Source organism: Narcine bancroftii, chromosome 8 (assembly GCF_036971445.1).
Source record: "Narcine bancroftii isolate sNarBan1 chromosome 8, sNarBan1.hap1, whole genome shotgun sequence".
In the NCBI taxonomy this organism is placed as follows: domain Eukaryota; kingdom Metazoa; phylum Chordata; class Chondrichthyes; order Torpediniformes; family Narcinidae; genus Narcine; species Narcine bancroftii.
The window spans coordinates 10,636,687-10,659,615 of NC_091476.1; the positions used below are offsets into that span (position 1 = coordinate 10,636,687).

The window sequence follows — 22,929 nt, forward strand, 5'->3', positions numbered from 1 at the left end:
TTGGCCTGTAACAGTGGTGTATGTCTAATATTAAAAAAAAATTAAATTATATATTGGGATTTGATTTTTAATATTTGTTACCTTCAGTAATCCACATGATAGAATAGGTTTAGAAGGGTGTGGGCCAAATGGAGGTAGGTGAGACTAGTATAGGTGGCATGTGATGGTAAGTGGCAGGAAAGGCCTGTTTCCATTGATGGTAAGTGGGAGGAAAGGCCTGTTTCCATTGATGGTAAATGGCAGGAAAGGCCTGTTTCCATTGATGGTAAATGGCAGGAAAGGCTTGTTTCCATGCTGTATCACATTATGATCAAAACAATCCAATGATTTTTGTCATGTTTATTTCCTTTCTGCATATTAGTTAAAATTAAATATCTGTTTAAACCATCTGAATTATTAAGATCAAGAATGGTCTAAATCGACCAAACTGTCCAAATAGTTTCAGTTGAAATGTACCTTCTTTCTCACAGGTAGACATGCTGAAGATGTATTTGGAGAGCTTTTTAATGAAGCTAATAATTTCTGTATGCGAGTTAATTGTCTCCAGGAAAGAATTGATTGCCTGGCAATTAAAGTCACCCAACTAGATTCGACTGTGGAAGAAGGTCAGTGACTGCAAGCTGGGCGATAGGTGTGGGTGGAGGCAAATTTGTTACAGACCAGTACAATCTGCTAAATGGTTGCATTATTCTGTGCTATAAGTTTTTCTATGATGCAATATATTGTGTTTTTGGGTAAGAATCACAACTTGGAAGGGAGCCATTTCACTCATCTATACATTGCTGGCTGTCTGCAAGAGCAGTTTAATTGTTCTCATTCCTAGCATTTTTCATCTATTCTCTGCAGTCTTTTCTCTGTCCACCAAAGCTACCGTTGTGAGGCGTTGCCTCAAGAAGGCAGCCAACATCACAAAAGACTCCCATCACTCTGGTCATTCTTTCTTCTCTCTGGTACCTTTAGGTGGAAGGCATAAAAGCCTATTGATTCAGGCTCTTAAACCTCCCTGCATCACCTGAACCATAACACTATTCCATGTCCACAAAGAACTGTACATTGATAGAATACTTTTTTTTTCAGACTATCAGCCAACCCACTGGGAAGATTTTTACTTAGAACATAGTACTTCTTAATATTTTTTTCTCTTCCTTGTATGCCTTCATCTCTGTAGAATCTAATTATATTTGATTTTTGTTAGTGTTTTATTTAATTGTAATTAAAAAAATATATTTTTTTCAAAAATGGCAGGAATTTCTCCTTGAGCACCTACTCAGGAACCCTTCAATCAAATCACTTCTCAGCTTCCTTTTGTGTAAGGAGAACAAACCTAGATTTTCTGCTGAATCCACACAACTAAAACTTAGGATGTTTAAAAGGTATTTAGATAGGGATTTGGACAGGAAAAATGTAGAGGGATTTGGGCTTAATGCATGGGCACCAAGGTCAGTAGAGGTCAAGTAGGCAAAAAGGGCTCATATCTGTGCTGTATGATTCCAAACTTTCTTGTACTTGGATTTGTTAACATGTTACCAAATCTTCTCTGCACCTTCTCTACAGCCTTTAGATTGTTCCTTAAGCATGATGGTCAGAATTAGACGTTGTACTCGAGTTGTGACAAATTTATGTTTTTATTGAATTTTATTCTGCTTTATACTGCATAAAGCCCAAGTTTCCAAAGATTGATGCACACATATAGCCAAGGATTATGTCCCTCCTCTCTTTTATGACACTATATTATCTCATTTCCTTGCATTAAATGTTGCCTTCCTCGTGTCTTTTACCAGCTTGTCTATGTGCATTTGAAGTCTTTTGCTATCCTTGATGTTTGCTACCTTCCAAGTTATGGGCCATTTGCAAATTCGAAATAGTAGCCTGGCCTGGAGATCTGAATTGAAGTTATTACAATGTAGGTGATGAACACAAGTCCTGGTAATTATCCTTGAGGGAGCCACTTGTGTGTTCTTCCAGGCAGAAAACAATTATTCATCCTAATTCTGTTTCCCATGCATCAGCTAGTTTTGAATGTGTGCTATCATTATCCCTTTTGTCTTATGGGGTTTAGCTTTTTTGACAAAATGGCTCTTTCAAACATCCATGTACCGAACACCATCTACATTGATCTTTTTGATTCCTTACTTGAAGGAAGCTATAGACCATCTAGAGAGGCTGTCAAAAAACAGTCTGGCAGTCTGACAGCACAAGTGCAGTAGGGAATTTCGGAGTTGATGGGGAGGTATGGCTGCACACCATCAACATGCATGAAGAGTACTTTGCAGTGAAATCAGGAAAAGCTTGTATCACTGATAGTCACTTCAGAAATGCTCTCATGAATCAATAGAAACTTTCCAGACAGATAATCATGTACTTTTCCTCGGGAGGAAAAGAGCTGGATAAAGACTGGTAAATATGATTGTAGTGGCAGTCACGACAATGGATGAACCTTGGATGTCAGACACTGCACGGCTTTCATCTCAATTTGTCATTTACAAAGCAGTCCTGTTTCAGCTTTGCTTGATTTTAGAAACAGCAGCTGGACCTCCTCCAATGACTGTGAGAATGAGTTTTCCCTTGCCAGCTATGATTTATGCCTTGCAATAATGAGTAATATTGCTGTTGATCCCTCTGCTTGAGTACCTACGTACATCAGCTTCCAGATTCACTTGTGGATCCTCACATACACCCACTGCTTGATGGGAATTCTAAAGAAAACTATTGATCTTTATCTGAGAGGAAAAGCACATAAAATTAATCCTGTGAAAAAGGAAATAGAGTGAATATTTAACTACAAATCTCAATTCTATTGCTGTTTGTGTAGATGGTGAAAACTGGTGGGAATAATTAAATTTCACTGTATAGTTATCAGGTACTTGGTATGTCTTGCTTTTTATAGCCATTTTGGGTATTCCCTCACCACCCCCCCCCCCCCCCACACCTTTTCTTCCTTGTTAATACAGAAGTTCTTGATTTTAGGACTACAACATGGGTGGTGGATTTGTGGGAATTGAGGCTGGACAGCAGACTTTCCTCTCTCTTGTTGGTGGGGGCTGTGATCTAATGGCACCTCTTTGTGTAGCTTTACGGCAAACCAAAGTTTACATATTCTGTACATTATTTACATGGAGTAAAGGAATCTTCAGCCTTGAGCTGAAGGATAATCCAATAGACATTAGCTGAAGGATTTATTGTGATTTTATTTTTAAAGATAACAATGTGTTATTGGAGGTGAGGGTGAAGGTTGGTGGAGTTTTGTAGTGATCATAAATGTGAAGTGGGTTGCAAAGGCCCTGCTGTTTTTTTTAAAAAAATCAGGGATTAGACTTTTGCAAGTGTTTAGAGAAACACAACAGCTGTAGGTGCCAGTATCTTGAGTCAACAGAATCTGGAGGCACTCAGCAGGTCAGACAGCTTTCCTGAGCTGACAATAAAGGGTCAGGATCCTTTATTGAGACCTGAAAGGGTAACTCACCATTTCTATTCATGGAAGCTGCCTGACCTGCTGAGTCCCTCCAGCAGTTTATTGCTTGTAGAAGAGCAAGCAGTTGATTGGGTAAAGAAATATTTATCACTCTAATTTGAAGGAATTCTTAAAAATGAAAGATGTGCTTTCGTTAGGTGGGTGAACATTAAAAGGAGAGTAAAAGAACTAATTTAATCACTGAGTGAAAATTAAAAAGTTTAATGCTTCCTCACAACATTAAATAATATAAATTCTCATCTAAGTGAGGTGATGAAAGGTTAGAAGAACGATAGGACAGAAAAATAAGCACAAGATGAGCAAGTTTCACTCAAAGGTGGAAAGTACACAAAATAGCAAAGAAGATGAAGATATCTAATGTCTGGATTGGAAATGCTGGAAACCTGCAAATGGGTCTGCCAGTCCTGCATCGGAACAAAAGAAAAATCCTTCTGGTAAAATTAAAATGTAGTAAAATCAGTTAAATATGCCTTATTTAACATAAACAAAAATTGCTGGACTTGTTCAGCAAATCAGGCAGCTTCTGTGGTGAGTTAACATTTCCTCTCCATAATGTTTTGGACAAGGGCATTTTTTTTCCACTTTATTTGCCCCTGTGCTCCAGTTTTTAAATTTGTAATCAAACAATTCATCTGTAATTAAAGTGCACATTCCAGATTTTATACAAGGTTATTTGTTTACATTTTGGTTTGACCATGTAGAAATTACAGCACTTTTTAAATACATAGTTCCCCCATTTCATTTGGCACCATGACATTTGGCTTCACAGGTGATTGTGAGTTCTCAGGTATGCTTAATTGCTTCATTGGTGAAGGTGTAAAAGAGCTAGGCTTGCTTTTGATCACCTTTTAGAGTCTGTAGTTGCAATTTTTAAACATGAAAACCAGAGTTGTGTCATTGAAAGGCAAAGAAGCCATTATGAGGCTGAAAAACAAGAATAAAGTAGTGAGAGACATTGCCCAAACCAACTGTTTGGAACATCATTAACACTGCTGATAACAGAAGAATTCTCATCACAATGAAGAAAAATACCTAAACGTATGTCTGACAAATCAGAAACTCATTTCAGGAGGCAGGTGTGGATATGTTAATGACTACTGTTCCCAGAAGACTTCATGAAATGAAATATAGAGGCTACAGTGCAGCCTTTAAACCACTAGATAGCCACAGAAAAGATGGCCAGATTACAGTTTGCCAAGAAGTATTTAAGAGCCTACAGAAGTCTGGAAAGAAGTCTTGTGGGCAGATGAGACCAAGATTGACCTGTATCAGAGTGAAGGCATAAAGGAACTGGCCAAGATCTAAAGCATACCACCTTTGCCATGGTTTTCATCTTGCAGTATAGCCTCTATATTTCAGCTCATGAAGTCTTCTGCGGACAATAGGCATTGACATATCCACATCTGCCTCCTGAAGACTGTTTCTGATCAGTCGGACATACGTTTGTGGATTTTTCTTCATTGTGATGAGAATTCTGTCATCAGCAGGGGAGGTCTTCTTAGAATACCAATCTCTTTGTGACTACTAAACTCACCAGTATGCTCTTTCTTCTTAATGATGTTTCAAACAGTTGGTTTGGGCAATGTCTCTCATTATTTTATTGTTTTTCACCCTCATAATGGTTTCTTTACCTTTCAATGACACCACTTTGGTTCTCGTGTTGAAAAATAGCAACTACAGATTTCAAAGGTGATCAAAAGCTTAGAAGCAACCCAAGTTCTCTTATGTGTGTACAAATGAAGCAATTAAACATACCAGACATTATGGTGCCCTGAAATGAGGGAACTATGTATTTAAAAAGAGCTGTAATTTCTACATGGTCAAACCAAAATGTATACAAATAACCCTTGAATACAATCTGGAATGTGCACTTAATTACCCGGGTACATGTGAATTGTTTGGTTACAAATTTAAAACCATGGAGCACAAGAGCAAATAAAGGAAAAAAAGTGTCTTTGCCCCAAATATTATTGAGGGCATGTTACCTTGCATCAGAAGTGGAAAAAGTCTTAAGTTCAGAGAAAGAGAGGGATGAACAAAATAAAGGGAATGTTTGTGATATCAATTACTGTTGATGCCATCTAAAACTTAGCTAATCTGTCTGAGAGACAAGTATTTTCAGAATTTTCTTCTGCTTTTGGATGTTAGTGAGTTGACTTTTATTTTTTTCCTATTTGATTTATTGTAGCCTCTTCCTTCCCAAGGATGGCAGGCTGAGAGGAGTTTTGTTCTTTGCTATGATTTTCATCTCTCTCATTTATCTTGTTTGTTTTGTTCAGAATGCAGATGACATGTAGTTTTTGTATTTGTTTTCATTTTAGACTTCAGTTTTTAATTTGTTTTTTCATTTTCTTTTTTCTTGATTTTCCCTTGCACAAATTAAATCCTTGTGCAATTCCAAATTCATCTGTCCTACCTTTTCATGCCTCTGTGAGTTGATATTTTATAAAATTATCAGGTTTCTGTATCTCTATTTTGCACCTTCCAGTTATTCAACCTATTAACTTGGGAGAAATTGTTGTTTGTTTCTCTCTCGGCTTTTTTAGTGTTTTGACCTTGAAGGCATTTAATTCCAAAGAGAGTTTGCACCTGAAGAATTGTCATCTCTTTTTAACAATGCAGTTCCCAGGATTTTAATGTTGATTCCCAATTATTTTTAGGTTTGTTTTGTCTGTATTGTGGGCGATACACTTTTTAAAATGAATTTGCATCTTCCAAAAAAATACATTGCCCTTTGGGGAAAAGATGTTGAATAGAAGATCAGAGCATTGATCAAATATTCTTCCTGCACACCCTCTCCTAAGCTGGTTCCAGGGCAAAAATTATGTGAGGTTATTTCAAATGAGCAACCCTAAGGAAAAGGAAAAAAATTAAATGTCTTTTTAAATCTGTGACCCTGCTCAACAGATCAGACACCATCCGTGGATTGAGAAACCTTCAATTTTGACCTGACACATTAACCCTCATTCTCTTTCCACAGTTGTTGCTTTACCTGCTGAATTATTTCAGTGTTTTTTAGTTTACAGATTTACAGTATCTGCAGTCACCCAGCACAAAGAAGGCCCTTTGGCCCACCATAGAACAGTACAGGCCCTTCACCCTGCACTGTTGTGCCAGCTGATGTAAACTTGCTCCACGCTCAATCTAACCCTTCCCTCCCTCACAGTCCTTAACCCTTCAATTTTTTCTTAAATACAGTATATGTGCCTAATTAAGAGTCTTTTAAATGTCCCTATTGTATTAATCTCTACCACCACTTACACTGACAGCTGCCCAGAACTTTTCTTCACTCACCTTAAACTAATGTTCTCTGGTATTGCCTATTTCTTGGCAGGGAGAAGGGGGTGGTTGTCCACTCCATCTCTGTTTTGTAATCTTGCATCTCTATTAAGTTGCCTCTCATCCTTCTTTGCTCCAAAGAGAAAGCCTTGGCTTGCTCAACCTTTTTTTCAGAAGACCTGTTCTCTATCTGACTGTTTTTCAGAAGCTCCAACATTACCTCTTTCTTAACCTCCACATGCTCCAGCACATTAGCCTGTTCTATGCTGATCTTTCACTTGTCAAGGTCCCTCTCCCTGATGAACAGGAAAGCAAAGTATTCATTAAGGAGCTCCTCATCTCTCTTCCTCTTTTCCTCTCCTTAATCACTGAAAATTCCTATCCTCACTCTAGCCATTCTCCCTCTCTTCACGTTTATGCAAAACACCTTGGGGTTTTCCTTAATCCTAATTGTCAAAGTGCTCTGGTGTCCAGTTCTAGCTCTCCCAAGTCCTTTCTAGTTCCTTCCTCAATACCCAATAATTCTCGAGCCCCATCCAATTAAAAAAATTTTTTTTTTTTGCTTCTTAAATTGGTGTATGCTTCTTCCTTGTCATCTATGTTTCCTTTTTACCCTACCCTTTCCCTGTTTCTGGGACAGACTGAACCAGAACCCACACATCTGTAGAAATTTGTCAGGGTTCCATAACAACCTCCACATTTCTTCTGTACTTTTCCTTGAGAATATCTATTTCCAATTAACAATCCCAAGTTCCAGTGTCAAAATGTCTTTAAATATGGTAAATACTTTACCATATCGACAACTGTTGACCTTGTCCATGGGTATGGTAAAGTTGTGGACACCATTTTCAAAATGCATGCCCTCCAAGAGATCTGTCATGTGACCAGGTTCATGACCTCATACTAGATTCAGTATGACCTCCACTTTAGTTAGTCAGTTCACATACTGTGACAGTAATCCTTCTTGGACACAACAAATCCTGCCCCATCAAAACAATTTGCATTTAAAAAGGTGCCAGTCAATATTAGAAAAATTGTTGTCACTCATGACAACAATCTTTTTTTTTACACCTTCCCAAAAGGTACCACCTTGTTCCCTCCTCAGTAGACTGATGGTTATTAGGGACCATGTAGTGTTCTCCTAACAGAGTGATTGTTCCCTTTTTATTTCTGACATCTACCCACACTGAACCGCACATCCTCAAGTACCCATCCATACTAAGTTTATCCCTATTTTGTTCATAGCTTTCTAAGCCTTGATCTAGTACAGCAGGCATTGTGTCTGATTGAAGTGCTCCTGTTTCTAGATTTCAGATTTATTGTCAGAGTACATACACACATACATGACAACACATACAACCCTAAGATTTTTTTTCCTATGTGCAAAAAAAAACGTACACGTGAAAACAAAGAAATGTAAACAAACTGTGTAATACAGAGGGGGGAAAATCAATAAGGTGCAAAAGAAAGAGCCCTTAAATGAGTCCCTGAATGAGTTTATTCTCAAGGAGTTTGATGGCAGAGGGGTAGCAGCTGTTTCTAACCCTTGTGCGAGTCTTGTGGCACATGTACCTCTTTCCTGTTGGTAGCAGCGAGGACATTGTGTGTACTGGGTGGTGTGGATCCTTGATGATTGCTCCTGCACTCTCAGCTGCATTACCCACAGATATTCTTGATGGTGGGAAGGGCCTGTGATGTCCTGAGCTATGTCCACTACGCTCAGGGGTATTGGTGTCCCCATACTTGACTGTGATGCAGCCAGTCAGCACACTTTCCACCACACATCTGTAGAAATTTGTCAGGGTTTCTGATGTCAAACTAAATTTCCACAGTCTCCTGAGGGAGTAGAAGAGCAGATGAGCTTTCTTCACGACACCATTAGTGATGGGTCCAGAAAAGATTCTCCGAGATGGTGACTCCTAAGAACTCACCCTCACCCTCTCCACCTCTGTTCCCTCAATGATCACTGGATCGACACCTTTGGTTTTCCCTTCCCGAAGTCAACAATCAGCTCCTTGGTTTGGTGACATTGAGTGTGAAGTGGTTGTGGTGCACTGTTCAGCCAAGTTTTCAGTCTTCCTCCTGTATGCTGACTCATTACCCCTTTTTGTATAAGCTACTACCATTGTACCATCAGCAGATTTTTAGATGGTATTGTACCGAGCCACACAGTCACAGGTGTAAAGTAAGGAGAATGAGGGGCTAAGAATGCAGCCCTGTGGTTCTTCTGTACTGATGGAGATTGTGGAGGAGATGTTCTCACCTAATTGTGGTGAGGAAATCAAGGATCCAATTACACAGTAGGGGGTTGAGTCCCAGGTCTTGGAGTTTTCTGATCAGTTTTGAGGAGATGATGGTGTTAAATGCTGAACTGTAGTTGATAAAGAGCATCCTGTTGTATGGCACCTTTACTGTCCAAGTGTTCTAGGGCCTTGTGTAGAGTCAGTGAGATGGCATCTGGCATAGACCTGTTGCTGTAATAGGCAAATTGGAAAATATATATGTCACCGCTCAGACAGGAGCTGAAATGCTTCAACACCAGTCATTTAGGCAGGTTACCAAATTCTTCTTGGCCACTGGTACAATTGATGCCTGTTTGAAACAGGTGGGTACCATGCCCTGCTAGAGTGAGATGCTGAAGATATCTGTGAATATGTTGGTAAGTTTGTCAGCGCAGAATTTTAATACTAGTCCGTATGCTTTCCTGATTTGCTCTCCTGAATGCAGTCCAGATGTCATCCTTGGATACGGACAGGAAAGGATCATCAGGAGACATGGGAGTGCTCAGTGGTCCTCTCAGCTGGTTCCAGATTTCATTGTTCATCCAGGGCTTCTGGTTGAGGAAAACCATGAATGATTTTGTGGGACACATTCGTCCACAGTTGTTTTGATCAAGTCTGTGACAGCCCTGGTGTAATCATTCAGATCCTCAGCTGAGTCCTTGAACACCGCCCAATCCTTTGGCTTGAGTAAGTCCTGTAACCATTTTTCAGCCTCTTGCAACCACCTTCTAGCTGTCCTGATCTCCAGAGCCTCTCTTTTTAGGCATTGTCTGTCTGAAGGCAGATAGAGCATAGCCAGATTATCCAAGTTGTCAAAATGTTGTCTTGGGAAAGAACGGTTGGCCTTCTTTCTCTTGGTGTAGCAGTGATCCAGTGTGCTGGGACCTCTGGTACAGCAGGTTACATGCTGGTGGTAGTTGGGCACAATTTTCTTTAGACAGGCCTGGTTCAAGTCACTGACTAAGATTTGTATTAAGATTCCGGGTGGGCCGTCTCTCATTTACTGACCACATCATGCAACTCTGCAAATGCCTGTTTGTAATCAGCATCGGGAGGGATATAAACTCCAATGAGAATCACTGATGAGAAATTCTTTGGATAGAGAGAAGGGTCTTCATTTAATCGTAATTTAAATATAACCCCAAACGTCTGGGCACACTCAGTATAAAGAAATATGAGTTTCGATCCTATTTCTTGTTTACTAATTTGGGTCCCTACAGCTATGGTGTCTATTTTGCGAATGATTTCAAAGAAATGGATGATCATGGTGGGGGAAATTGTTTAAACCTCAGTTCAAAACAGAGGATTAAGGAAAGAAGAGAAATTACTATAAAGCAAATAATAGTGGTGGTGATGTAGTTTTACTATATCTGTCACTTTATGTTCAGACAGTGACAGTTACTGACACTAATTCACTGGAGAATCTGCTAGCATTAAACATTTCAGTGGTAATGAGAAATGTTTCTGGACAAATGTCATTGCTAAAACTTGAATCCTTGACTTCATCTGCAAACCCCAATCACTACAAATCAGAAACATTTCCATGTTGAACATCAATACAGGGGCACCCCAAGGCTGCATGTTTAGTTCCCTAGTCTATCCCCTTGTGCACCCATGCTTAGCCAAGTTCAGCTCCAACTCAATCGACAAGTCCAAATACAGGATGAAGATCGGGAATCTGGTTGGGTGTTGCCAGAACAACAATCTGGCTCTCTTAGTCACCAAGACCAAGGAGCTGATTGTTGAGTTTGGGAAAGAAAAGCTGAGGGACCACACACCTATCTGCTTTCATAGGAAGAAGGTGGTGAGTTACCTTAGTTCCTGTGAGTCCATATCTCTGAGCACCTTTCCTAGAGTCAGTAGATCAAGGCAACCATGAAGAAGGTACACCAACACCTTTACTTCCCAAGGAGAATGAGGAGATTTGTCGTATTTCTGCAGCTGTAATGTGGAAAGAATACTGGGTGGTTGCACTTCAACCTAGTGTGGCAATTTAATTGCTCACGGTTGCAGAAGGAGGCAAGCATAGCCAGGTCTGTCAAAGGCTCTGATTTCCTATCCATTGCAGACTTCTACATGTGATGTTGCCTGAAGAAGGCAATCCACATCATAAAAGACCTCCATCACCCTGGTCATGCTCTTTTCTCACTGTTACCTTTGGACAAAATGTATAGAAGCCCAAAAACCCAGGACCTCTAGGTTCAAGAAGTTTCTTTCAATAGCTATCAGACTCTTAAACTTGCCCTTGATACATAAATAATAGACTCCTCTGACAGCCCAAGATGAGTGTTTGCACCATTGCGTTACCTTTTTTGCATTAGGATTCATGTGAATATTTGCATTTATCTTGCTTTTATTGTCTCTTTTAATTTAGTTCAATGAGTGTGCAATCACAGTTTTTCTTTATGAAGTAACTGACTGTAGCAAGTAAGAATTTCAGAACACGTACACTCATCATCATTGCGCAAAAACTAAGAGTAAATAACTTTCTCTTATAAAGTGTTCATTATTGCAATGCAAATACAAGTGAACATTGCCTTAGTAGCCTTGTATTTTGTTTTGGCTTCAGTTTCATTGCAGGATATCAACATGAGGAAAGCGTTTAAGAGTTCAACCACCCAAAACCAGCAGGTGGTTTCACGGAATACCATTCCAAACCCAGTGTTGGAAATGTTCCAGCAATGTGACAAGCCTCCACCTCTCAACATCCTAACACCATACAGGTAAAGGTTTGCTTGGCCTTGTGGAACTTTGCTGAAATTGAGGTGATACATTGAAGAGAAAATATTATCATCATTTGGTGGGTTCAATAACCTTGCAAAGAATGCACTGAATTTTTAAAAATAAAATATTCAAATATATTCAAGACATTTGTGTATCACGATTCTTAGCATATGTTGTTCTATTAATAATAAGTCAGCATGACATTAACTTTATATACATAAATTCCTAAACTGTCCAAGGGTTTTTTCACAACACTAGTTCCATCCCTTTATCATGTAAAGCCAGGAAGGCCTTAAAATCTAGTCTTTCTCCATAAAGCCTTTGCTGCAACTACGCCAAGTAACAGGGAGACCCCCTAGCCAGCCTGCAATGTCTGTTTGTGGACATCTCATTGCTTTCCTTTCCAGACTTTCTTGGCAAACACACATTCCATAGTGAGATGGAGTGACCGTAATGTAGTTGTGTTAGGGGAAGCTGAAGACTCTGATCATGCAAGAAGGATCAGAGAAGAGGACCCTTCTTCCCTCCAGTCAGTCAAGGTTTGAGCATTCTGGTCTTTCAAATGTTTCTGAAAGCCTGTTCTGGGAATGACACGATGAGGCCCACCTTCTGGGTTGGCATGTTATTCATGCACTTTTTAAACACATGGAATTGGTGAAATAGAACAGTTCAGTGAAATATTCTGTACCAACATGGCTGACCCTGACATTTCAACATGGAATACAGTGTGTCAGCATGTAGTGACACTTAATGTTTGTACTTTGTATTTATCCAGGCAATCTTGCCAACTTGATGCAACCAGAACTGGATAGTAACAAGTAACCATGATTGTTAATGGAAAAGCAAGATGCTAAATGTCTGCAAACTTTAGTGATTGGGTAATTTCCTTTTATTTTGCAGCCAGTAGACATGTAGTAAAGGGGAATAGTTGGCTGTCAAGTGAGTAGGGCTGTAGTAATATATTGCACCTAGTAGGTGGAGCAAGAGAAAATGGTAGATTGAAACGAATGATTTCTCAAGACTTGGGGTGAAACACTAAGGTCTGTAGACACTGTGGCTGAAGTAAAAACACAATGCTGGGGAAAAACAGCAGATCAAACTGTGTACTTTATATACCAAAGATAAAGATACATAACCAACATTTCAGGCTTGAGCTTTCATCGAAGTAAGAACAAAATGTAAGTAGATCCTCAAACAAACTGGTGGGGGTGGGGGGGGGGGGGGGAGGGAGGACCAAGGTGCCAAAGGCAGGAGGTAATAGGTGGATAAGGTAGGGAGGGCACACCCGCAAGCAGGGGGAGGAGGGAAGGCTCTCTGGATGCAGAGGAAAGGGAGTGGAGAGCTGGAAGAAATGAGACAGAGGGATGGCAAAGAGAGGGTGTACAGGAAGTAGGCTAATGGAAACCATAGTAGTTGATGTTAATGCCATCCAGTTGGAGAGAGCCCAGATGGAAAATTAGGTGTTGCTCCTCCAATTTACAGGTGGTCTTGCTTTAACAGGACATGAGGCCATGGACAGTCATGTCAGTGCTGACATAGGGCATAGAATTGAAATGGCTTGGGGTGGATTGTGAAGGGGAAAGAAGCAGGTTATAACAGTTACCTTTGGACCACTAAGAATGGAAGTATTCCTGCACTTCCTGTCCCAAAAAGAGTGCTGGATCACATCCTCAATCCTTTTGAGTCCTGCCTCCTTTAAGATGCCAAGCTTGAATGAATATGGTCCAGAGTTGCACAAGTGTTTCAGTTGTTCTTATGCTTCTGGAGAACAGATTTCTTTATGACCCTCAGCCCACTCCAACTAATCCCCCATCATTAAGAATAGAAGTAGCACAATTACACTTTAAAAAAAAATCTAGGCAGTATTTTTCAAAGCTTATAACATTCAATGCCATCCACAATGTTTGGGACAATCATTATTTCCTTTACCCCTGTGCTCCACAGTTTTAAAATTTGTAACCAAATAATTCACATGAAATTAAAGTGCACATTCCAGATTTTATTTCAGGTCATTTCTATACATTTGTATACATTGTGGTTTCACCATGTAGAAATTACAGAACTTTTTATACATAGTCCCCTCATTTCAGGGCACCATAATGTTTTCGGGACATTTGGAAAAAGATATGTTTGTGAGTTCTCAGGTATGTTTAATTGGTGCAGGCCTAAGAAAGCTAGGCTTGCTTCTAAGCTTTTGAAGTTTGTAGTCTGTATTTTTTGATATGAGGACCAAAGTCAAATAAGCTATTATGAGACTAAAATATATGAATATAAAATTATAAGAGACATCACCCCAACCTTAGGATGGCCAAAATAAACTGTTTGGAACATCATTAAGAAGAGAGAGCCTACTGGTGAGTTCTGTAATTGCATAAGGACACTGTTCTTCCAAAGAAGATCTCCCCTGCTGATGACAGAAGAATTCTCATCATAATGAAGAAAAATCCCCAAACATGTATCTAACAGATTAGAAACACTCTTCAGGGGGAAGGTGTGGATATGTCAATGACATGTCCACAGAAGACTTCAAGAACAGAAATACAGTGGCTACGCTGCAAAATGCAAACTACTATTTAGCCACAAAAATGGATGGCCAGATTACAGTTTGCCAACAAATATTTAAAAGAACCTGCAGAATTCTGGAAAAAAGTCTTGTGGACAGATGAGACCAAGATTATCCTGCATCAGCGATGGTAAGAGCAAAGTGTGGAGCTGTAAAGGAACTGGCCAAGATCCAAAGCATACCACCTTTGTCATGGTTTGCATCTTGTAGTATACCCTCTATATTTCTGTTCATGAAGTCTTCTGCAGGCCAGTAGTCATTGACATATCTACACCTGCCTCAGAAGAGGGTTTCTGATTTGTCGGACACATGTTGGGTATTTTCTTCATTATGATGAGAATTCTTCTTTCTTCAGCAATAGAGGTCTTCCTTGGAATATGAGTACCTTTGCGATTACTGAGGTCACCAATATGCTCTTCCTTCTTAATGATGTTCCAAACCATTGATTTTTGTCCCAAATATTATGGAGGGCACCGTAAAATAAAATTCAAGTCGTTCTAAAATGGAAATGTATGTCCTCGAGGGATTGAAGTTCAAGTTTATTGTCCTCTGATTGCTCAAGTACAACCTGACAAAACCGCATTCTCCAGTCGTCTGTGCAAAACATACAGACAAATAATACATTTGCAGGACAAACATACATATGTAAAAATAAAATAAGTAATGTTTTTATTTCATAAATATTGGAGTCTCAGATGGTTAGTGTGGGCGTTGCCTTTGGGTCATTCAGCATTCAGTTCCACTAGAGTACCAACCAGCAGGTTAACAGCTTGGCAAAAAAAAACTGTCCATGCTTGTCAGTTAATCTGAAGAGTTGTTCTGAACAAGTGAAAGATTCATGATGTAAGAGTTCTCTGAATATTTCTCTGCTATCTTTTGTGGTCCAGAAAATTCTGTAATGGGCTGCAAAAGTAATGTCATGGGAAATGTGTTGCTGGAGTGTGCCTTTATTTTGCTTTGCAAGCACAATAATTTTCTTGAATTTGATACTGTAGGGATGACAGAAAAGATGGACTGAAATTTTACACAGATTCTTCCTACTTCTTTAATTTGTGGAAAGAGAAGATGCTGCAGGCTACAGAGGATAAACGAAAGGAAAAGCGAAGGCAAAAGGTATTAAACACTGACTTGCAATTTATGTCTTGTGTATTATTGCATTCACTTTTATCTGAACTGACTGTGGTGAGCCACTATTTGCAATGGACCAAATCTCAAATTCTAAACCATTTCTTTTTGGATTTTGGCATACAATAGATACTAATACTGTCATTGTTGAATACCGAGTGCCCGTTGAGTGGTACTGATAAGGAACAAATGTATTTTACAGTCTGTCTTTACAAATGTGACGCAGCTGATTAAACCAATGTAGGACAACTTTGCATCCTTTCTCTGCTTATGAAGAAAGATGTAGTCAGGACAAAATGCAATCAATCATTGCTGTGCAATGCACAAAAGTGAAACACAGCCTCAATAGGAAGCCAAGGCTAACCAATGTTTCAGGCCTGAGTCCTTCATCAAGGCTCTGGCTGGAAAGGGTGCTTACCCTTTGCTTCCTATAGATGCTACATGACCTGCTGAGTTCCTCCAGCACCTCTGTATATTGCACGAAATGCTATCTCCAGCATTCAGTGCAAACATTTATATAAATCACCTTACAAAAATAAAAAAAAGTGCATAAAAATTCAAAGTAAGGTGGTGTCATTGGTTCATTGATCATTCTGGAATCTGATAGCAGTGAGGAATAAGCTGTCCTTGTGCCTCTAAGTGCTCATCTTCAAGCTCCCATATCTTTTTCCAAATGGTAGCGGAGTGAAGAGGGCATGGCCTGGATGATGGGAGTCCTTGAGGATGGCGGCTGCTTTCTTAAGACACTGCCTCTTGTAGATGTCCTCAATAGAGTGAATCTGGTGCCCATGATGCCGCAGGCTGAGTTAACAACCTTCCAGAGCTTTTTCTTGACCCAAGCATTTGCATCTCCGTACCAGTGATGCAACCAGCCAGAATATACTCCACAGTACATCTGTAGAAGTTTGAGAGTCTTCGGTGACACCTCACAAAGTTTAGTTGCTAGTGAGCTTTCTTCGTGATTGCATTGACATGCAGGTTCCAGGGTATTGACACTCAGGAATTTGGATAAAGATGCATGAGAGGTATGGTTCTCTACAAGAGGCAAAAATGGGATTGTAATTTTAGGCAAGATTATACAAATTTGAAAACCTCTGATATTACAGATAAATTTTTATCCTTGAGAAGGATGGCCCCAAGTTTGATAATTGAATTAAATTAGAACATAGAATAATACAGCACAGTACTGGCCTTTCAGCTCTTGATGTTGTGCCGTCCCATATATACCTTCCTTTAAAAAAAAAAGGTACAAAATCCTCCCGACCTCGTAACCCTCTATTTTTCTTTCATCCATGTGTCTAAGAGTCTCTTAAATTCCCCCAATGTTTCACCCTCCTCCACCATCCCCAGCAAGGCATTCCAGACACCCACAATTCTCTGTGGGGGGGGGGGGAAATAACTTTTCCCCTGATATCTCCCCTAAACCTCCCTCCCTTCACTGTATATATGTCCTCTGTCCTCTGGTGTTTGCTATACTTGCCATGGGAAACAGGTGCTGGCTGTTTACCCCATCTATGCCTCTCTTAATCTTGTAGACCTCTATCAAGTCTCTTCTCATCCTACGCTCCAAAGAGAAAAGTCCCAGCTCTGCTAACCTTACCTCATAAGACTGGTTTCCCAATCTTGGGAACATCCTGGTGTCCTGGGTAAACTTGTACCTCTCACTTTGTTCATTTTAGATTGGTCACAGTGTTTGAGCTACCAAAAGAAAATAGACACACATGCAAATCTTTATTACAAATTCTAAAGCTGATATCAAACTACAATATGCAAACCCTTCCCAATTATACTTATCAACGCCTGGACTGGTCCCAACTGCCGAGGCGAGGCAATGACTGCACACTTGTAGTAGGTTGTCGGGGCGCCGGTAGCAGCTTCTCCACCTCCCCCAGCCGGGACGTTGGCTGGACTCTAGAAGTTCTTCTTCTTGCTGAGAGATGTTGCCACCTCTCAGAGAGTCTCAAACTTCGGCAGCGGGACCATGGCTTATATTACCCAAAAACTGCTTACCCAAGCACCTATTCCCAGCACAAAAAGAAAGATAAGCGAGCAAGCTAGCATGCCTAGGCTTCTATCGAATAACACAACTTTCTAGATTATCACTTTGAATACAATGGTTTATTTTGCTTCAAGGTTAGGTCGCTGTCTGACAGTCTGTGACCAATATACTAACAAGCAGGAAAATTAAACATTCTTGGTACATAGATGTCTTTTTGACCGATAACTGTATCTCTGGGCCCCATGGTCGAATTTAGCTTATGCCTGCTGAGTCTCAAAGCAGGTTACTGATTCTCAGCCTTTCAGAAGCAAAAGCATGGTTTAAATCCTCCAATACACCTGGTAAACCTCCTCCATACCCTATCTATAGCTTTGACATCCTTCCTGTAATGAGGTGACCAGAACTGAACACAATACTCCAAGTGTGGCTTTAGTGTTGCAACATGACCTCTCTACTCCTGAATTCAATGCCCCTATTAAGGAATCCCAGGACTTCTTACCTATCCTATCAACCTGTATGGCGACCTTGAGGAATGTATGGATTTGCACCCCCAAGATCCCCTTTTTCATCCACACTCATCAGTAACTGACCGCTAACCCTGTACTCAGTCTTCTGGTTTGTCCTTCCAAAATGTATCACCTTACACTTATCCAGATAGAAATCAAATTGGTTTGTGTGATGTATTTGATGGTGTCTTTGGTTTTAATGTCCCTGGGAATAGAGAACAACAAGGTCGATGTTAAGACTTCTAATTTTGAGTGAAGCCCATGAATAGCAAACAAAATATATACTGGGTATAGGCAAAAATGGACTGTATGACTTCCTCTATTACCCAGAGTATTAACTTATTCAAGGCTAGTATATGAATGGAAATTAACCTTGGCTATTGATAGACTTTCACTGCAAACAAACTTTTGCCGTCTGCCAAAGAACATTATTAGACGAGATCTGTGCACTACATTGGAAGCATGCCTGATTCCTTCTGATTTAGTTCATTCAGCAAAGAAAATTGGAAATTAATGTAATTGCCCTGCAAAAGGGATAATAATAAAAATTAAATAGCAAAAGTAAATGGTCTTTCATTGCTCCATTTAAAAGATGTTAAGTTCTGAAACAGAATGACTTACATAAGTAGTTTATGTAGTTACTACTTACATAAACAGCATTGCTTATTGAATTACATTTTCATTGTTACAACGTTATTATGTTATTTTATTACCTTTTTCTATGTAGGGTGCAATGCCATCTGAACTCACTGCATTTGGTGAAACAAAAGGTTATTGAAACGCAAACTTTAATGGGGAAATAGAAGGATTAGGACGAATTGTGGTTTGACATCCTCCTTAAATTTAGTTTCTATTGAAGTTAAAGCAGGTGTGTTAAAGTTGTAAATCAGGAGAATTGAATCTGGTTCATTTTAACCTCATTCCTTACCAAATGTCCGGGTCAGAACCATCCATTCAGAGTCTATTTTCTGATCCACCACTTAGACAAGATACTGAAGATCATGAATGCCCATTGATTTGCAGTTGAAATGTACTTGGGTGGAACTAAATCCGATAGATAAATCGTAATGGACAATTGTAGTAGATGAGGCAAGAACCTTATTGCATCTTTAAGAAAATTATGAAATGTCTCTTTTTATGAAGCTACCTTGCAAGAGCCTTTGGAAACCATATTTGCAAAAGACACGATGTGTAAATGCTCATGGATTTGTGTGCGTGAAGGCAGGGATCTCCTGAGGCTTTGAATTTCTTTTAATAGGGTTTCATAGTTGAATTATTGCCTTTGCCCACTGCTTGACTGATTTTCATTACCATTGACAGATTCAGCGAGAAGTTGTTCAATGAGCTGTAACAGGCGTACATCCAATTAACAAGCCAAGTGGGAATTGATTGGGTAATTTGAGAAATGCTTTTCACAAGGAAGATGAGGGGTGGGGGGAAAGAGAGAGCAGTGACATCAAAGAGGATCCAAATTCTTCATTAAGTTAAAAAAGACAAGACAGTAATTGATAATATCTGTTAACTGAAAAGTAATGTTTATAATGAATAAAGATATTTGGTAAATGTGAGGCTGTTAAATTTGGCCATTGTATAAATTTTCCTGAGTCCTTCAACTTTGCAGTTTGCACTGGGTTGTCAGCTGATTTTCTACCCAGAATCTGAGTTTCTGTTCTTCCCATTTTTAAATTTCTATTTTTAATGTACATTTAGTAATGTTATTGTGCAATGTTTTGGTCCACATGAATATTTTGAGTTCTTGCCTTAATTACTTATCCTTGTCACTGTCAACATTAGTCAATGGCATTTACAACAATGTTTATAAATATCACAAAATAATGATATATTTAATGATAAAGTTGGCTTCAAAAACTTTGATGGATTCTGAACCATTCCCTCTTCTACTCAGCTGTGACATTATCCAAGTTGTTCTTTTTAAACCCACCATCTCTTTTGTAAACTTTCCCTCGTAATTCGTCTGGTCAGTTGCGAGATCTTCTAGGAGTGGACCTGAAATACAATTCATGGCTTAGAAATGAGATTGGGTTGCACTGTTTATTTCAACACTCATGTGCTTCAATGAGCGAGTCAGCGATGACCTAGAACTTTGCTTTTTTTAGAGGAGAAGTGCAATGTTACATCAGGAAAGACTGAGAAATGTTTTGGGGCAATGACACAGTCATGTTTGATGCTGGTCATCACTGAGATTAGCTTTGTTTTCAAAGAGTTGGTTAGGTTCATGGCTTGCCTAATGTGACACGTATAATGTTGATGAATTTCTAGTGATGAAGTTCATGTGGTTTAAACAATACATATATATAATGTGGTTTTAAAATTGTATATAATGGTGGCTGCCCGGTGCTGCTTGTTGCATTGACTTGTTCATTGAATAATTATATCTGGATTGTCCTTATTTAACATCTGTTTGACACCAACCTGCCACCAGTGTACTATACTGCCCTCTGACATGGAAGATGTGGACATTGTGGAATGAAAACTTTAACTCTAAATGTTCATGGTAGGGAGTTTGAAATCGTGGGTCACTTGCCATACCATGGCAATCACCATTCAATGAAAGCAGATGTCATTGACGAAATTCATTATTGCTTGCAATGGAAATGTATGGCATTTGGTTAGTTGAGGAAGGTGGTGTCATTTAAGAGAAAGTTGGATGTACATGGATATGAGGGGGTTGGAGGGTGGAACTAGTGAAGTTGTTCAAGTGAACCAGCCCGAACTCGAAAGTGCCTGTTTTTGCACTGTAAACTGTTGTATGGTTATATGGTTATATGAAGATGGAGGCCTCTGACTGGGCAACCCATAGTTTACAAGGCAACTATGAACCCTGCCTTCCTAAATGCTTCTGTGGTCTGTATATCCAGAGATATATCCAGAGGAGATATCTTGCAGCACTAGAATTAATCTCAATTCCTCATCTTTCCTGAGGATGGGAAGGAAATGGAAAAATGAATACATAACAGGTGATTGGTTGCAGAGTAGAGGAGTGTTGGTAGTGCATGTTCACAAGGTAGAAGGATAGTTGAATAATTTAGAACAGCAGAAGAATGGATTGTACATCAGGACATTGTGCTACAATTATAGGAACTCTGATTTGTCTACTGCAGGAGTTCTAATGTAGTTCCTTCTGTTAAATTCCAATTGGGATGTAATGATGTAGAGAGGATGCAGATGAAATATGTGACAACATTGCTAGCCCTGGAAAATTTCAGTGAGGAGACTTGGTTTTATTGGCTGGAATTCTGTTATTTGGAACATGAAGGTCAAGAATAAATTTAATTAAGATGCCTCAAACAAAAAGCAAGTTAGAGATAATAAGAAATATGCATTTTGTTTCTCTTAGCAATGAAGTGATTCATTAAGAGTACACAGATTTAAAATTGTTGATAGAGGGATGTTTGAATTGTTTATTGTCACATATACAGACATATAGAGGAAATCTTTGTTTTATGTGCCATCCAGGCAAGTCGACCAAAACACAAGTACAGTAGGAAGTACAATAATAAAACAAGAGCATACAGTGTAATGTAACAGCAAATCAAAGAGCGTTATAAAGACAAATACAGGATATAGAGGAAAATACAGTGGAACAGTTCTAGGGCATCATCTTATAGCGACGAGATACATTTGAGAGTCTCAGAATCAAACTTTATTGTCATAAATGTGCCATGAAATTTGTTGCTTTGTGTTAGCATCACAATGCAAACACTTATATAGACCACCTTACCAAACGAATAAAAATGGTCCAAGAAAAATTAAGGTTGCATCTATGGTTTATTGTTCATTCAGGAATCTGATGACAGAGGGAAAAAATTTGTCTTTGTGCTGTTGAGAGCTTGTCTTCAAGCTCCCATACATTTTTTTCCAATGGAAGCAGAATGAAGAGGGCATGGCTTGTGTGGTGGGGGTCCTCAAGGATAGAGGCTGTTTTCTTAACCATATTACCATGTAACAATTTACAGTACAGAAACAGGCCATGTCGGCCCTTCTAGTCCGCACCAATTTATGTGAAACCCCACTAGTTCCACCTACCCACTCCCTTGCCAATAACCCTCTAACCCCCTCACATCCATGTACTCATCTAACCTCCTCTTAAATTACAGAATTGATCCTGCCGCAACTACCTCTTCTAGAAGATCATTCCACTCAGCCACCACTCTCTGAGTGAAGAAGCATCCTCTTGTATTACTCCTTAAGTTTGGCTCCCTGACCCTTAACTTATGACCCCTTGTTCCAATCTCCCCTACCCTCAAGGGAAAGAGCCTATTTACATCTACTTTATCTATTCCCTTCATAATTTTAAATACCTCTATCAAATCCCCTCTCCATTTTCTGTACTCCAATGAATAAAGTCCCAGTCTACTCCATCTTTCTCCATATTCAAGATGGTGCAATCCAGGCAACATTTTCATAAACCTTCATTACACCCTCTCAACCTTATTTATATCCTTCCTATAATTTGGAGACCAGAACTGCACACTATACTCCAAACTTGGCCTCACCAATGCCTTAGATAAGATGCCAACTCTTGTAGAAGAGTGAAGATTGGTGTCAGTGATGTTCAGGCAGCGTTAACAACCCTCTGGAGTTTTTCTTGTTCTTGCCAGACAGTGATGCAACCAGCCATAATGCTCTCGACGGTATACCTGTAGAAGTTTATGAAAGTCTTGATGCACCAAATCTCCTCAAACTACTTACAAAGTATAGCCATTGGCAGGCCTTCTTTGTGATTGTATCAACATGGAGACTAAAGGACAGATCTTCAGAGGTGTTGACCCCTAAATAAGGATTGGTTCATGTTCTCCTGATTTCCTCCTGAAGTTCACAATCATCTCTTCGTTTTTGCTGAGTTTGAGTGCATGGTTATTGTTATCACACCACTCAATGAGCTGTTCTGTCTTCCTCCGGTACGCTCTCTCATTGCCGTCTGAGATTCTGCTGGCAACTGTGATGTCATCGGCAAA

The 22,929-nt window shown here is 39.5% G+C and overlaps 1 protein-coding gene across 2 annotated transcripts in view; it reads left to right on the plus strand.

The window, feature by feature from the left end:
• LOC138741660 (actin-binding protein WASF3-like) overlaps positions 1–22,929 on the plus strand; it is a 69,833-nt gene that overhangs the window by 32,182 nt on the left and 14,722 nt on the right. For both annotated transcript variants that reach the window (XM_069896002.1, XM_069896001.1), the window contains exons 3-5: positions 471–605; positions 11,603–11,756; positions 15,316–15,433. In XM_069896002.1, coding sequence (XP_069752103.1) covers positions 471–605; positions 11,603–11,756; positions 15,316–15,433 — 407 coding nt within the window. The remainder of the gene's footprint in view (positions 1–470; positions 606–11,602; positions 11,757–15,315; positions 15,434–22,929) is intronic.